General features: G+C 34.8%; 1 protein-coding gene across 1 annotated transcript; it reads right to left on the minus strand.

The window, feature by feature from the left end:
• Positions 1-13798: 13798 nt before the first annotated feature.
• Positions 13799-16936, minus strand: LOC133857595 (pentatricopeptide repeat-containing protein At5g55740, chloroplastic). Its single transcript, XM_062292862.1, has one exon. It carries the CDS (start codon positions 16788-16790, stop codon positions 14235-14237), a length of 2556 nt encoding a protein of 851 aa, XP_062148846.1. The 5' UTR covers positions 16791-16936; the 3' UTR covers positions 13799-14234.
• Positions 16937-17543: the final 607 nt, after the last annotated feature.

The following is a 17543-nucleotide window of genomic DNA, read 5'->3' on the forward strand; positions in this document are numbered from 1 at the left end:
GTTGGGTTTTTTTTTTTTTTTTTTTTTTCAATGGATTCTTTTTCTAAAAAATCTTTTTCAATCTCTGTCCGTCACACTTGGCTTGTCTAATTCTGGCGTATATATTTTATTACATTTTCTTTTTCTTTTAATATACTGGTCCTGCCAAATGGGATTGAAGAAAACATCTAAAAATTGCAACCCCACTTGTTTATCGGAAATGCCGTGACCCAAAGGGAAAATAATTTTTCTACGTTACATTATCTTATATTAACATCAAAATATATAATGTGTGAGACTCATAAATGCAAATTTCACATATGTAAATCTTACACCTAATGTGTCTTGATGTAAAATAATACGGTGTAAGCAGGGGCTGACCCACGGCTTGGGTTGGGGGACGAATGTCCCCCCAAAATTTTGAAAAATATTCTTAAATATACTAAAAAAATAATTTTGTTCTTTTAAAATGATACTTTTGTCCCTCCAAAATAGTATTTGTGTCCCCTTTTAACTTATTTTTTTTAGTTTTGTCCCATCTTTTAACACAAAAAATCTAAAATACCTCATTCATTTAATTTCCTTTCATATTCTAGTTGGCTTCTAACTAGAAACTCAATTTGGTTTAGAACTCTGAAGATGCAAAAGAAAAAAGTTAAATGGTTTGGGTTCTTTGAGTAGTTATTCTAAGTGAAGTCTCTAACCAACGATCAATTTTTTGAATAATAATTTTGCAGTCAATTTGAGTTTACAATATTTTTTTTGGCATCATAAGTTAAATGGTTTAATCATTTGTTTGGCTCGACTCATATCATTGTTATTTGGAGCTTTAAGGGATTGTTAGAAAAAAAAAGTTCACGATCATAAGTATCATTTTTATTGGACCCTATAGATTATGTTTAGTATTTTTTTTTAGCTATTATGATAATTGTTTATACCACTATGTATTTGTAATGCCATGAGATTAAATGTAAGACTTCAATACTTTTATTATTAATGTAAGACAAATATATAAATATTTTAAATATTTATATGCTTTTGTATTTATGCAAGTCTGTCTCCAAAAAAAAAAAAAAAAAAAAAAAATTCGTCCCCTCACTAATTCTAGTTCCGGCCCAGGGCGTAAGAATAACACTTTACGACGTCCGTCAAATAATTTGGCAAATTTTGGCTTCATTCTTAAGAAAATTTCTGACGCGTAGGGAAAAATTTAGTGCATTCGTGTTTCTTTTTGTTCCGTGCGCACATGGGAGGTGTGAAAGGGGGATACGTCGATACGACTAAATCATGAAGAATCGTATTTGTTTTACGGCGGCGCTCATTATCGCATTTAAGACGCCCATGTATTTCAAAGGGTTGATCGTGAAAATGATTGTATATTAAATTTGGGTCCCTTTCGGTACTCCGGGGAGGAACTGTGTATTATTCAAATTCACACCGTCGAGAGCCCGGGATCAGCGGTGCCGGTTGGTAGTTGTGCCCGAGACTCCGAGGGATTTTTGTTGTGGTGGGATCATTCTAGGTGGGGCTGAGCAAGGGTAAATGGAGAAGCTAGCCACGTGGTGGAAAATCAAAGGCGAGCCGGGAATGGGGAACAGGCTGGCCGGCTTTTCCTTTCTGACAATGTTTGACCCAGCGACAGTGTCGGCCGTTGATCCACGTGACCAAGGACCCTACCATCTCTTCGCAGCGTGATCTCAAATTGGCGCTGCTTGCTTTTGGTAATTGGTATGGCTATGATGCCCAACCAAGATATTTTTTTTTTTTTTAAAAAAAAAAAAAAAAAAAAAAAGGGGTGGCGGCCACCTCCCGGATGTACCAACTCCTTTTTTATTTTATTTTTAAAAATATATATATTTTTTTATTTTTAATTTTTAATTTTTTTTTTATTATAATCGATACGTGTTGGCGCTGACATGACGCCTAAAACAATGTCAAAATTTTTAACAGAATTTGACTCTAAAAAGTGATTTGTAAATTAAACCAACCACATAAATCACTGCATTAATTTTGATATCATAGGGGGCGATTTATAATTTATGTTAACCACATGGACCAATGATGTAAATTTTTTTTTCCAAAAATTAAATTTACATCTTCAATTTTAGTGCCATTTTAATTTATTCTTGAGTTTTTAATTTTAGGAGAAAATGTAATTCAATCTATGTGGTTGGCCTAAATTACAAATTGCTCTCTACAGTACAAAAAATAATTCAGATCTCTTCGAAGTAGTCCAAAATAATAATTTAGTCACTCAAATTCTATTAAAACACGTGACGGATTCCGTTAGTGTGACATATCAACGCCAAGAGAATTATGACATGTGTCACTCTTAATAAAAAAAAAAGATTAATATATTAAAAATACAAATATATAAAACCCAAAAATTAAAACTTACAAAAGAAAAAGAAAAAGAATGTTTGGGAAGGAGGGTGGCTCGCTGGACACTCCAAATCAAGTTGTGGTGGTCGCACAGCCACCCCATGGGTCAGGGTGGCTCGAAGGCCACCCTCCCTCCCCAAAGGGGGTGTCCAAAACCCTTTTTTCATTTTATTTTTTTAAAGAAAAATAATAATTTTTTAAATTTTAGGTTATATATGTGTTTTTATTAAAAGTGATATGTGTTTTTATTCTATTGGTGCTAACATAGCATATTAACAAAATCCTTCAAGTGTTTTGATAGAATTTGACTGCAGCGACTAAATTATTATTTTAGTCTATTCTGAGGACCTCTGAATTATTTTTAAACTGTAGGGAACAATTTGTAATTTAAGCTAACCACATGGATTGATTTTATATTTTTCCCTTAATTTTAACAATTTGGTTTTTGAGTCTTCATCTAGTTTTAAATAAATTCTTCAATTAATTAATCTTTGATCTAATTAATTATACATCATGTCAAACTAATCAATTAATATCATGTGCCTCTCGACTCGTCACGAAGAATCAATTGATCATACTTGAACCTTATATCAAGAGCACACATGAAAAAAAGAAAAAAAATAAATAAAAATGAGGGCCTTGTTTGGCAAAAGTATGCCATGACATAGTAAATGCTTAAGTACTATTTATGTACTTTTTCTCACTTTTTTATATTTTTCAATAACAATCGACATCAAAACATTCTCACTTTTTTTACTTTTTATTTCACATTAAAAATTTGTATTGTAGTAAATTTGTTTTACTGTATATCACGTAATTACTTTTTATTAATTTCAAATTAATAGCCCCCTACCATGTACAAACACGTGCCAAACAAAGCCCGTAAGCATAAAAATCTTAGTAGAGAAAAGTCTGGAAGAAGGAAAAGGAAAGTTACAGTAGTAGTGTACTGAGTGCGACCGAGAGAATGAGAATTTAAAAAAAGCTTTACTTTCCCGCATTCAGCTTTGCTAGGTGTCGTTCATTGATGAGGCGCGAGCAGATTAGGATACCAGGATTGGATTGGGAGTCTTCTACCAGGTTACAGTCGTCGTCTAACCCTTCGTCGAGAACATCGGGGCGGTTGGGTGATGTGGCAGGGTTGTGATTCCCTGCTTCGCGCTTCGTGGCTTCAACAGTGAACCCGCCCAGAGGGTTGAATACCGGATGCACCCATAAAAATACCTTAAATAAAACATTTTAAAATAGTTTACAACATCATTATTTTTTTGAAAAAAGAAAAAGAAAAAAAAGAAGTGGTTGGCTAATTGTGCCATGTGGCACATACAATTGGCGCATAGAGTATCAAACAAGAGTTACATACTATTATTTTATTGGTATAATGTGGTATTTTGCTAATTTATTGGATAACAAGGTGAGGAAGTGACCTATTTGAAATCATAGAAAAATTTAATATTTAATTGTCAAGATTAAAAATACAAATCAAATCAAAATCGCATGAAAACTTGAGGATTAAATTTAATTTTTTTCTTTATTTTTATTTATGACATACCTAAGATTTGAAGTCCATAAAAAGGGCCGGATCCCACCTTCTAACCCCAACTTGATATCTACTCATATAAGTAACTTCTTACAAACTCTAGGGGCTCGTTTGGATATGAAAACAACATTGTTCGAGCTTATTATTATTATTATTTTGAACTAATTATTATATTTTTTGTACATATGGTATTTCTAACCCCAACTTTGTTGAATCTTTCGATGTTTTCGCTTCTCAAACATCGAAAGATCTTTCCAAATATGAGTTATTCAAACATATTTTCAAATGTGGCACTCACCTCTAACATACTTTTAAAATTCAACCACAAAACTATTTTTAAAAAATAAAATAGTTTTTTTTTTTTAAAAAAAAATAAAATGCAAAACACTTCTTAAAAAATAATTGCCATGAATATCCGCCAGCCTTGTGGTGGCCACCATGATACTCTAGTAGATCTGCAATGGCCACCATGAAATTTCGGTAGCCTTGCGATGGTTGCCAAGAACTTCTATCGGGCCCATGGTGGCCTCTTGAAACTTTCAACGGTCCTGTAGTAGCCGACGAGAACTTATGGCAACCCTGCATTAGGTACCAAAACTTTTAGCGGCCTAATGTTGGCTGCCATGAACTTCTAATGGCCTCGTGGTGGCAACAATAAACTTCAAGTGGCCTTGTCGAACTTTTGGTGGCTCTCGGGTGCTTGTCAGAAACATCTAATGGCCTCACTGTGGGCTCTAGGACTATTTGGCATGGGCATTGCGATGGCTACCGCCAAGTAGCCACTATCGTTGAGTGTGAATTGCAATAATTTTTTTTTTTGTGTGGGAATACTCTTCAATTTTTTATTTCTCAAAAGTTATTTTTAAAATTTGACCAAACAAATTTTTCGCCTATAGACCCTATAAAATAAATTATGTATTTTACCTTTTCAAACCGCTTTTTAAAACCTTAAATACAAAACACTTCTAAAAAGTTTACCATATCAACTTTTAATTCATCTTACATAGTGTTGTACTTGATGCTCAAACATTTGTTACAGAGGATTTCATTTACTCTCCATATGGTTATTCAAATCAAGACTAGGATTTAGGAGTAATTTTCGGGCACACTCTGTTGCCAAATGAATTGCTTCTCATCATTGTTATAAAAGTATTTCTGCATTTTATTTTCTTTGTAAGAAACAAGAGTGAGAAATACCCTCCTAGATCCGTTTCGACCTGCCCCAAGTTATTTCCAGAGAAAAAGAAAAAGGTTATGTATACGGAGTCTTTTAGCGATATTTGACGCACATGTTTAATAGTGTTTTCTAAACATTTTTTTCAATGTTTAATAGCATGTATTTTTTTCATGGTTTTTTTAATATAATTAATAAAAAAGGAGAAATGCTTGTAAGAAAATTTTTTAAAAACATAAAAATGTATATGCTTTTCACATGTTTAAATGACAGATGTTAATCTTATACGTAAATTGTCACAAATGAATTTGTAAGGAAATTTATGTATATTAATGACGAGATTCTCCTCGTGAAAAGGCAGTATATAACTATACTTTATATATCAAGTTCAAGCTTCTCCGAGACGCGTGCCTCGTCGGGGAAAGCAAATTTTCGTGATTTGGTGCACCGAAAGTGGACTGTAGCAATTCTTTTGGTGGGACGCCCCATTGACTAATGTTTTTTTTTTTTTTTTCCTTTCCTTTATATATATATATATATATATCCAAATGGTTAAAATGATTTTAATTAAGACTTAGACGGGGCCTCCAAATTTTTTTTAGCTCTTTAAAATACATGAATAGGATGAATAGTTATAGTTAATTGAAACTTACACGAGTAGGATGAATATTTACTTCGTCCTCGCCGGCCGGATCTATTGGTCGGGGTCGTGGTTGGCCGGTGTGTTGGATTACCGGCGGTATCTAGATTCAACCGGAATGAAAAGGGTATTTTTGTCTTATGTATTTAATTTTATTTTTGACTATTTTTACATTAAACTGACATGGAGCCTCATATAAAACTTCACGTCAGTTTGTAAATTTATTGATAAGCTTCTCTTTGTACATGTAGCAACTCTCGTCAATCTTATACGTAGGTCGTATAAAATTGCCCACAAATAAATTTGTAATGAAATTTATGGATATTAATGACGCATTGTCCTCATGAAAAGGCAGTATATAACTATGCTTCATATAGATCAAGCTTCTCCGAGACGCGTGCCTCGTCGGGGAAAGCAAATTTTCGTGATTTGGTGCACCGAAAGTGGACTGTAGCAATTCTTTTGGTGGGGCGCACCATTGACTAATTTTTTATTATTATTATTTTTTTTATTTCCTCCTCCTCATTTGGCTTTTGGCTGTTTGCATTTGCAACAAAAATTCCTCATCTTTCTTATCCGGTTTTAATCTTTGTCCGAATCTGGATTAGTGTTAATTAAGATAAATTGTCGCCCAGTAGAACCTATTTTAGGCCTATTCTTTTTCTTTTTTTTTTTTAAAAAATAAATTTCCAAAATTTAATTGAAATTTTACATGGATTTTGTAAGAAATTGACGTCACAACTTCAATACAGTAGTTCCAACGTGCCTAATCATGTAATATATTGATCTACGAAGTAAAATTAGACACGTACAGACATCTTTTTAAAAAGTTATACAAAAAATCCAACGGAGTGATCGTTTTTGATGCAGACCCAAATCCAGATCATTAATTAATAAGATAAAAGATTGATGTCTTTATTGGATAATAGCCTTAAGAGAATTGCTATTTATTATTCTCTTATCTTTTTTTCATACAATTTTTTTTTTTAAAAAAAAATCAGCTACCGAATTTGTTAGACCCACATATGTGAAAGTGTGGGTCTTACATATTTAATAGCCGATTTTTTAAGAAATTGTATGCGAAAAGGACGTTTAGACTTTCTGCTAGCGTAAACTCTCTACAACAATTTTTCGTCAATTACTGCACCTTATCTATTAATTATAGTAGTTAAGGTGATGTAAAAAAAAAAAAATTACAGCTAGTTTTTTTAACCGTCTTAATTTAATCCCAAATATTTTATAAAAAAGAGAGAAAATAAAACTAAATTTGAAGTGTTGAACAAACTACAACACGTATACAACAATTTTATTTTATTTTATTTTTGACAATACCTAACCAAATTGGTGTAATTGAACGTGGCCAACTCGAATCAACAAGGTTTCCAATGAAATTAAATTAGTGATGAGTACGATTGGGTATGTGGGGCGTGTGTGTTTACTATTCCATCAATAATCATCGAGGGGCGACAACTGGGGTGACCCATGGCTTCAGCTTTGCACCTTTGTTTAATCAATTTTTTTAAGAAAAGGTTTTTGGACGTGACATAAAAGTGAATAATATTTTTGTGTTTTTAATGCTCCGCTTATTTGGTTGTAAAATAATTTTTAAAAAATATTCTTTGTATTTTTTGATGTTTGGCACAACTGAAACTGATGGTCAACAAAAATCATTTTCAGTTCGTTTTCTGGATTTAAACTCTTCATTCTTGCATGCACGTTTGTGAGAATTTGTCACCGTCGGACATTGGAGTTTGTTGGTAGCCTAAATCTACCATTAAAGGTCCTGAAATTTTGATATTCGATCGCCGGATTCCGGCGCTGGCGACCGCCATCAAATTTTGGCAAAACATGTCGGAAGCTAGCACTGGTCCGCTGAAATCTAGCGACATTCGGCACTATCCTCAGATCCCGGCGACCATATTCCAGCCATGTGGCCGGAATCCGGGACAAATAGCTAGATTCTGGCCACCTTCGATAGAATCCAACAATAATGGCCAGAATCCCGTGAAACTGACCGAAATTTGGCCAGTACGGTCGGAATTCGGCACATATGGTGGAATTCCGACCACCTTCGTAGGAATCCAGCATTGATCTGTTGAAATCCGGCGATGTTTGGCATTGTCGTCCGACGACCATATTCTAGCCATGTGGCCGGAATCCAGCACAAATGGCCAGATTTTGGCCACATTCGCCGAAATCCAGCATTAGTGGCTAGAATCTGGTGAAACTGACCAAAATTTGGCCAGTACGGTCAGAATCTGGCTAGTTTGTCGGAATTCGACACAAATGGCCAGATTTTGGCCACCTTCGCCAAAATCCAGCAACAGTAGCCAGAATCCTGTCGGCTAATGATAGATTCTCGTCATTGGTGATTTTTTTGAACGAGCATAATACCAGAAAATATTTTCAAAAAAATTATTTTTTCTAAAAAATAATTTTGTTGAAAATATTGTACGACGGAAAGCATTTTACGTTGAAACAAATTTTGTATAATAATATTTTGTATTTCGGTTGAAGCAGCACAAAGAAAGAACAACAAAAAGTAAAAGACAAATTTCATTTTAAATAGTTTCTTCCTGGCCAATAATGAGTCTCACAACGTAAAGGAGGATCAATCACACCTTAAAGAGAGAAGTTTTATCTCGAATAAGTTCCATCTTTTGCCAATCTAAGATGGACTTATTTTGCGAGTAATTTTATACATCATCCTTTTATAACTTTGTATTGGAGTCTTTGAGGGCTCTTTGGCATGAGAATGGATGAGATAAAATATACTTGAAAATAAATTAACTACTATATATGCTTGTAGACACCCATAAAGCAGAAAACAAAAATGTTTACAAACGGATCCAATGGTCCAATTTGGTCATGTTTGTGTGAAAACCTAAGAGATATTAATCATAAATCATGATTTGGGAAGGTAGTTCGAAAAGGATGTGCTAGGCGGACATAAATCTCTATGAAATTCATCTGTCCAAATAAATATTTAGCAGTCCGATGACGGACTAAAACAAATGAATTTGATATAGACTATTCCATATAAAATGCCCAAATTGGTAAACATCCTTGTCAATGCTGGGGTACATGAGTGTATCATTAACATGCATGGTCCAATTTTCTTGAATAATTATGTGTTTTTGGGTGAGATAAGAATGGCCCACCGAATCAAAAAAATAAAAATAAAAATTGTGAACTGCCACAAACATATAGCCTTTGGATGCAAGGGAGAAGAGGCAGGTAATTAACAAAAGTATGATGAGAGCAAGTGTGTGTGGGGCACCTCTGTAAAGAGTTTTGCATATATAATGATTAGTGACACTGAAAAAGCTGATCGAGGATGCTAACAAGTAACAACCAATGTGAGGATGCACTGCTTCCCTCATTGGCTGCCACCCCATATTATTTCTTTTGCGGTCCATGCAAGATAAAGCTGCCTATTAACTTGACAATCTCTCCACCTCTCACTGTAGATGGATATCGATTTAATCGGTGACAATGGTGGGGGTATTTTTGCATACTGAATTGCCACAATCGGTTAATTAATTGATTTCAGAAGGATGGTAACAATTTCAGACTATTTCGATTAAGTCGGTCGGTTAACCGTTGACTTTTTATATTGGGGCAAATTTATTTTTTTTTATTTTTTATTTTTTATTTTATTTTTATGGGCTAAAATGGGTTTGAGCCTAAATGGTTATTTTTGGGGCTAAATAAGTGTTTATCGGACATATTTTTTTTCGTTGTATTTGACAATAGATTAGTCCACCCCACTTCAAAGAAACGACGTCATTTTGATTTCATATTTAAAAAAAAAAAAAAAAAAAAACATGAATTGGTTTAAAAAAACCACAGTTCGGTTGAATTGATTCAGTTAACCGCCTATAAAAAATCTTTACCGCTTACCAAATTGTCGACGGTTAATCTGCCCACCCATGCTCTCTCTCTCTCTCTCTCTCTCTCTCTCTCTCTCTCTCTCTCTCTCTCTCTCTCTCTCTCTCTCTCTCTCTCTCTCTCTCTCTCTCTCTCTCTCTCTCTCTCTCAAGCAAAATCCACTAGGAGGGGTTGGGATTTGGTAGTTAAGTGCTAATAGACCGTCCACGTTACACGTTTTACGTCAGAATCTAAATAATTTAAATTTACCAGTCAAACAGTTTAATAGTTGATGTTTGACATAGTAAATACCATGTAGACTACCACGCTAAATTTGTGAAGATTCGTAATAAAAAAAATTATAGTACTTCAAACATTTCCCTGAAAGTTTGGCATCCGCATCATGTGCTCAAAAATGTATTTGCATGAGGTATTCTTGAGGGGTAAGTCATGTTTATTTTCTCTTCTATTCCATGTAAGGTACAACTACATTGACATTAGAACCGTATTTAACATCTGACAAGTAAACCTTAATTTTTCTTTAAATACAGTTTACCTAATATTATTTTCCTCAAAGGAAGTTCACCTAAATTTTTATGCTCTATCTATAGTACCTAATGCTTTTCATTGACTTATAGACTACCTTTAACTTGGCATGTAGATCGAATCTAAGATATGAGGGGATACATCCTTTTCCAAACGCCACATACGCCTATGAAAGTTGTTCAACAAAACACATTTGTTTGGCATTTGAGTCTAATAATATATTAGGGTAATTTATATTAGAATATAAATAATTAAATTTATTTATTTCTGTCCGCTTAAATTTTTGAGATAAATTAATGTGTTGTTTAACATAAAACAAAAGTGTCATTATATGGTACCGGAGTTTGGTCTTGAGTTTCAACCCCGTCTCTATCATTTACTTCACATTTCAATTAAATGTTTCACGTGTTGAACCTCATATACTAAGAGAGAGTTTAAGCCTATACTTGAAAGAGAGTGTTAAAATATAAATTAAATGATTAAATTTATTTCTTCTTTCTATTTCTATTTCTATTTCCATAAGAAAAATCCCGATTGGTGTAGAAAGAGTGCTACTTAAGCAATTCTGCAAGAACTGATCCATCTCCACTACTAATAAGTCTCTGCTTGCTCATCCGCCAAAAGAAAAGCAGCAAATAGAGACAAGTTAGAAGTGACCTGAAAATAAAGAACAGTTTTCTTGCCTTCTAAGTTCATATTTATATATATATATGGAGGTAGATGTATACTAGGAAGAACATTAAAAAACAGTAATCATCTGCAGATTTGAATTTAAATCCCAGAAGTCTATTTCGTGTTGGTTGGATCAATTATGACAATAACAGACTTTATTAGTTTATTAAATGGATGCATATTAATATTACAGAAATATCTCAAATGGAAGGCAATAAATCAAATTTAAGGTTCCTAAGCAAAATGGAAATAGTTAACCAAGAAATCACCTAACTTAAAACCACACCGAGGGGGAAGTGAGAAACTTAATTAGTGATTTCAAATAGCAATAAATGAAACACGATTTTTAAAAACGTAGTTAATCGTTTGGTAAAATAAAAGCTGTTGATTAAAAAAAAAATAGTGCCATAAACTACCTTTAAATTTTTTTTTTCAAACGGGATAGATTTTGCGCATTTTTTTTTAAAAATGCTTGCGAAAGATTTAAGGAGGGTTATATTAAGAATGTACTTCAGTGTGAGTAAGTTTTGGATGATTTGTGATGGAATCCTTGCATTAGGATCTAATAGATTGTAAAAGATAATAATTGCCAATCTTTGTAGTCTTAGCTTGCGCCTGAAACAAGGGGTACTACTTAGTGGTGGTCACCAAACCAAGAACTTTTTGCACATGCTACATCAGCTTCAAGACAGGGTACCCTTGGAAAGGTATATCATCTTCGGTGGTTGGAAAATTAGGACAGTTTGCCTAATCTACAGTTAGATTTCTGCTTGATTCTTAAACCACAAACATGTATTAATTTCAAAATAGTTATGCATTGTTTTTCCATGATCAAACCGGCCAGCTCCACATAGAAAACAGTCAGGGCCACGGAATGCTTTTGCTATCATGATTTAACTCAGTCTGGGCTCTTCTCGCTTCAGCAATTAGTGACTTTTTGTAGATGCTGCTGTCCCTCAATAGGCACAACATAGTGACCACAATATATATATATATATGGGTTGAGTTCTTTCCATCCTGACGGAAGAGAGAATGAAAGAAATATTAGGAATGATTCCAAACATAATGTGAGAAGCGGCCCACTAAGAGCATTAGGAACAGCCACCGAACCATTTTCTCTAAATTTAAGAAACAAAATTTTAGTTGCTTTTCCTATATAAAAAAGAAAAGAAAAAAGAACTTCACAAAATATTCCCATTTAATGCCCATGAGGAAATTTGGACAGTAATCAACGGCTATATACGTGTTTCCTTGACTATCCACACTTTTAACAAAAAATTCATTTAATGACCATTCAATGCTGACGAGGAAATTTGATGGTAATCAACGACTATTTTGAAGATGGTGAGGTGCGAGGGTACTTGGAGTTGCTCTTCTCGATCTGTCTGGCGCAAGGATTTGTTTTCAATCTAGATGGTTGAAAGGAAAAATCTCTATTTGACGGTGTATATATGAACTAAAGATATATCTAATTAATATCTAATACTGTGAATTTAGATAAGGATTCCCAACCCTAGACACTATAATATCATTTTTCAAATCAAACCTACTTCCATTAAGACATAGTAACTATCCTTTTTCGATTGGGGGAGATGGATGATTGAGTGGACTAAGTGTCGGATTGCTAATCCGTTGTACGGGTTTTTCGTGCCAAGGGTTCGAATCCCTCTCTTTCCGCTTTTGTCTTGACTGTTTTTTTTTTTATTATTTTTTTTAGATTTTTTCTATATATAGGAAAGGGGATGAGATATTAGGTGTCTGTTGCTAGTGTTCTAAGTTAAACCATGTGCTCTAAAATTAGCACAACGAGAAGTTTTCAAAACATTCCAACTTTGAAAAGAAGATAAACTCAAGCTAATATTTGAAATGAAACTAGCCAAATTTCAATCAATAAACAAAAGATGACTGTTAATAGATAGTATAATAGGGTTACGTTTGGTACGCAAAATGGCTATTTCATTAAGAAAAAGAAAAGTTTTTATTGAAAATAGAAAAATGTGGAATGAAATAGCCTTAGAAATTAGAATAGTCATTCCTTCATGAAGAATGAGAATGACTATTTCAAGTTTTAGATGCTTATCATATATTCTAGCACCAAGGCTATCTTATTTTACCATTTTCTTTTCCTAATAAAAGTTATTCATTTTTTCAAATGGAATAGCCATTATATTATATCAAACGTAACCTAAGTGTATTGATAAGCAAGACGGCTTGAACTTCACCCCTTAATTAGAACCATCACTTGTAAGCAGACGTTTAGTGGCAGCTTTGATGCTGCTCCCCTCAGATCGAGTCACTGATTACCATAGCAGGCACAGCAAAATCAGGCCTCATTGCAGTATCAAAGTTGGCCTTGATGCTGCTACGCAGGGAGGAACATCATCAAAGCTGCCAGGTAGGGGGGACATCATCAGATCTCTTCCTTGGATCCAGAGATATGTACTAAATTCCCAACACTGGAAGAAATGAGTTGCACCTAACCGTGATCTTTGAATTAGGAAGGTTACAAAACCTGGCTTATCGATTCCAAAAAATCTGCAATATGGGCTTTGTTCGGCAAGCAACACAAAAATTTTTAACTTTATTTTTACATTTTTAAAAAACAATCAACATCAAAATATTCTAACTTTTTTCACTTTTTATTTCACATCAATAATTTTTTATTACTATTCAAATAAAAAAAATTCACTACAATATAAAACTTTTTCACTTTTCTATATAAATTATTTTTACTTTATATCACATCTATCACTTTTTACTAACTCAAAAATTATTTTCTCACTATTCTGTTCTTTTCACTCACTTGTAAAACATACCCATGAATCTCATTTGATGGTGGTTATTTATTTATTTTTTGTAATTACAACAATATAAGTAACAAACAACAAATTGTTTGCATTAATTGCTTTCGGGGCTTAAAGAAGTGGATTAATTCCATTTATAAATGGCAATACTTGATCAGCTTCACTTTGCTCTAAGCTATAATTTTCAGTATACCGATCATTTTACAAACTTAATTACAAAATTAGTGCATCACTTTGAGAGATACTTGGTACAGCTCACAAAACCAACTAAAGCATCAGAGCTGCTGAAACAGCAATGTTATGTTAGATATTGAGTGTGGCGTGTTTTCACAAGTACTTACAGAATCCTCACAAGTAAATTTGTATTTAAAAAAAAAAAAAAAAAAAAAAAAAAACAAGTCTATTCAGAACTTGCACCCAACAGTTTGTGGATGACTTGATCATGTCCTTTTCGATTCCGGCCAATAAGGTTTTTCCAGTCCTCACAGCCTTTGCATCAACTTGCAGGGAACTGACAGGGTATTATGATCTTTCTTCAGGAAGATAGGTTTGTTTGCACCAGTCATTGGTCTTATATTTGTGCCACCTTGAGAGCTTTCCAAATCACATCACTTACGAATCTTGTGCTCAAGAGCATAGAATTTCAACATCACTAAACATAGGTAAATTAACTGTACAATGCATCTCCATTCCCAACAGAGCCAATATTGTATAAATATCCCCAGCTTTGGGATGTGAATTGTCACCAGCAACAAACACATGAAGTTCTCCTCCTATTTGAACCCAGCTGCATCCAGGAACCTTCGTGAGGCCCTTTTGTTTCATTAAATCCCTCATGTATGATACCTCATCCCACCTTCCTGAAGCTGCATATGCATTTGAAAGTGCCACATAGTTTCCTGCATTATCTGGCTCTAATTCCAATAAATGCTTGGACAAATAATCCCCAAGTTCAATCTCATGGCAATCTCTACAAGCATAAAGTAGTGATCCTAATATATGTGCATCGGGCTTGCATGGCATTGTGAGAATAAGCCTAAAAGCATCATCAAAATTACCACAGCGAGAAAGAAGATTAACCACACAACCATAATGCTCCATAGTTGGCTTCATATGCATTTCAAAGACCATATGATTGAAAAGTTCTAGACCTTCATTCACCAGCTTGGCATGGCTGCATGCTGATAATACAGCAGTGAAGGTTATGTTATCCGGTTCTATACCTACCTCCTCTAACTGTTTAAATATTGCTATAGCTTCTAGAGCTTGACCATGTAATGCGTAAGCACAGATCATTGCATTATAGAGAGGTAATTCTTTGCTTAAAATCATATCAAATACCCACTTTGCTTCATCTATAACTCCGCATTTAGCATACATTTCCACTAAAGAGGTTGCAATAGGTGTAGATAGCAAAATGTCATGCCTTGTAACATAGCCATGAATAAGTCTTCCATAACGTAATGCTGCCAAATCAGTGCAAGCTGCAAGTGCAGAAACAAGGCACATGGAATTGGGTTTAATCCCTGCTTCTTGCATTTGCTGGAAAACCAAAATCGCCTCCTCGGCAAAACCATTTTTAGCCATACCAGAGACAAGAGTAGTCCAAGTGATCAGGTTAGGCTCAACACTGAGGGAACGCATTTGCAAGAACATTTCTTTAGCCTCATTGACCTGGCCATTTCTAAGGAAACCAAAAATTACAGAATTCCATGAAATCACATTTGGTAGCACACTCTCCAGCTGCATCTGATAAAACAATTTCAAGGCCTCACCACTCTGGCCCAACTCGGCATAAGCGGCCAACATTGTATTCCACAATACAAGATCTCTCTTGATCGTGGAATTGAAAACTTGTCTTGCGCAATCAATTCTCTCACATTTGGCATACATATCTACAATGCTACTGGCGACGACCACATCAGATTCTAGGTTGTTTCTAATACAACAACAATGTGCCTCCTTACCAAGTTTCATATTGGTTATATCTGACGAAGCAGACAATACGGATGCAAGAGTCACAGAGTCAAACCTCAAGTTTTCTAACCTCATCAGTCGGCACATATTAAGCGCTTTGTCAACCTGACCAAATTGCGCATAACCAGATATGAGCAAATTCCATGTCACCACATCTTTCTCAAGCACCCTACTAAAAACTAGCTCTGCATCCTCAATCAAACCAACCTTAAAATAGAAGTTTATAATAGAACTACCTAATATGTTATCCAACTCTAATCCGCCTAGTACTGCAATAGCATGCCCTTGCTTGCCCTCTTCAAGTGCACCTATATTAGCTGATGCTGAAAGAAAGCTCGACACAGTGACTCGAGTAGGCTCAACACCTTCCACTCTCATATCATAAAACACCTCAATCGCTTCCTCACTCATTCCATTTTGGACATAACTCACAATCATCGAATTCCAAGCAACTACGTTCCTCTCAAATATACTATCAAACATCTTCCTTGCATCCTCCACGATCCCACATTTCCCATACATATCAACCAGACTACTCGCCACAAAGACACACCCACCAAAACCCATCTTCACCACATACCCATGAACCCCTTTCCCAAACCCAATCCAGCCAAGAGCACCGCAAGCCTTCAACGCATTAGGAAGAACGAAATTATCCGGTAAAACCCCACTTTCTTCCATCTCACAAAAACCCAACAAAGCTTCCTCTCTAAAACCCATCCTACAATGCAACCCAATAATAGCAGCCCAAGAAAACACATTCTGCACCCGTAGTCTGCGAAACGAACGGTTCGCAGCCTCCGGAACATCGCATTTGGCATAGAAAATCACCAACTTTGTTTGAATATACTCATTTCTTGAAAAGAAATCACCGTTCTTTACAATCCGAGCATGAATTTGCTGACCTGTGAAGAGAGCTCGTTCATATACACACCCCTGAAGGAGCTCACCATACGTCTCAGGCCCCACTTGAAGATTCCTTAGCTCCATTTCATTGAGGAGGTTCACAGCTTCTTGAACTTGTCCTTCTTTACACAGAGAAGATATGTGGTGGAAGTAAGACTTGTACAAAATTTGATGATTTTTGGCATCTTCTTGAAGCTTTGTGAGATGGGATAGTGTGAATTTCTGAGAGTTTGTGGCTTTTGAGGGTTTGAAAGGAGGGAACTGTGGGCTTGGAGCGGTGGTAACAGCAAGAGAAGCCATGCATGAAGAAGCAGAAGCTAAGTGTGGATATGGTTGGTGATCATTGTTGCCACACAAAGATTTCGTCAATACAATTTATATGATATTTCTCGTTTTTCTGATCTTGGATCACTTATTTTATTTTATTTTAATTTTGCTAAATTTGTGGAATGGATCAATTCGTAGATCCTATAAAATTCCTGAATAACAACGTTATCTAATTTAATTACTGCTAGGAACTACATTTTTTACAATTATTTGACCTTCAGTTCAACGAACCCTTATATTTAGTTCTGGTTAAAAAAAAAAAAAAAAAAAAAAATTCAAATCCAAGGGTTTGTAAGGATAGACTGTCACGTTAGTATTGTGCGATATTTATGACAAAAAGAAACAATTCATTTTTCACCCCTTCTGTTCATAGAACCCTAGAGGGAGAGAGTGTTGATTAATTTGGGGAGAGAAAATGCTCTATTATGACTTATTCTTTAAAGGAAGTAACTTTTTTAGTGTAACATTGTGTTTGGTAGTGTTATTAGACTAATCTTGCAGTTTTATCTACTGTTTGGTTTCATTTTTGTAGCTTAGCCTCTTAACTTGTGGATTTGAGCCTCTATGTTGACTATGCCTTTGCGGATGTTTGATATTGCATTGGTAGTTTTGTAGATGGTTAAGGTCTTGCTATCTTGTTGGTTTGGCATGAATAACCGCTTGTTTAAGAGCTTTAATAAAGACCCATGCACTATGATTAAGGTTTTCAGATAAGATTTATGTTGG

The sequence above is a fragment of the Alnus glutinosa genome, chromosome 14 (assembly GCF_958979055.1).
Source record: "Alnus glutinosa chromosome 14, dhAlnGlut1.1, whole genome shotgun sequence".
NCBI lineage: Eukaryota > Viridiplantae > Streptophyta > Magnoliopsida > Fagales > Betulaceae > Alnus > Alnus glutinosa.

Bases quoted from the DNA above. Each gene is read 5' to 3' on its own strand.
- LOC133857595 (XM_062292862.1), bottom strand. From the start codon at position 16,790: ATGGCTTCTCTTGCTGTTACCACCGCTCCAAGCCCACAGTTCCCTCCT.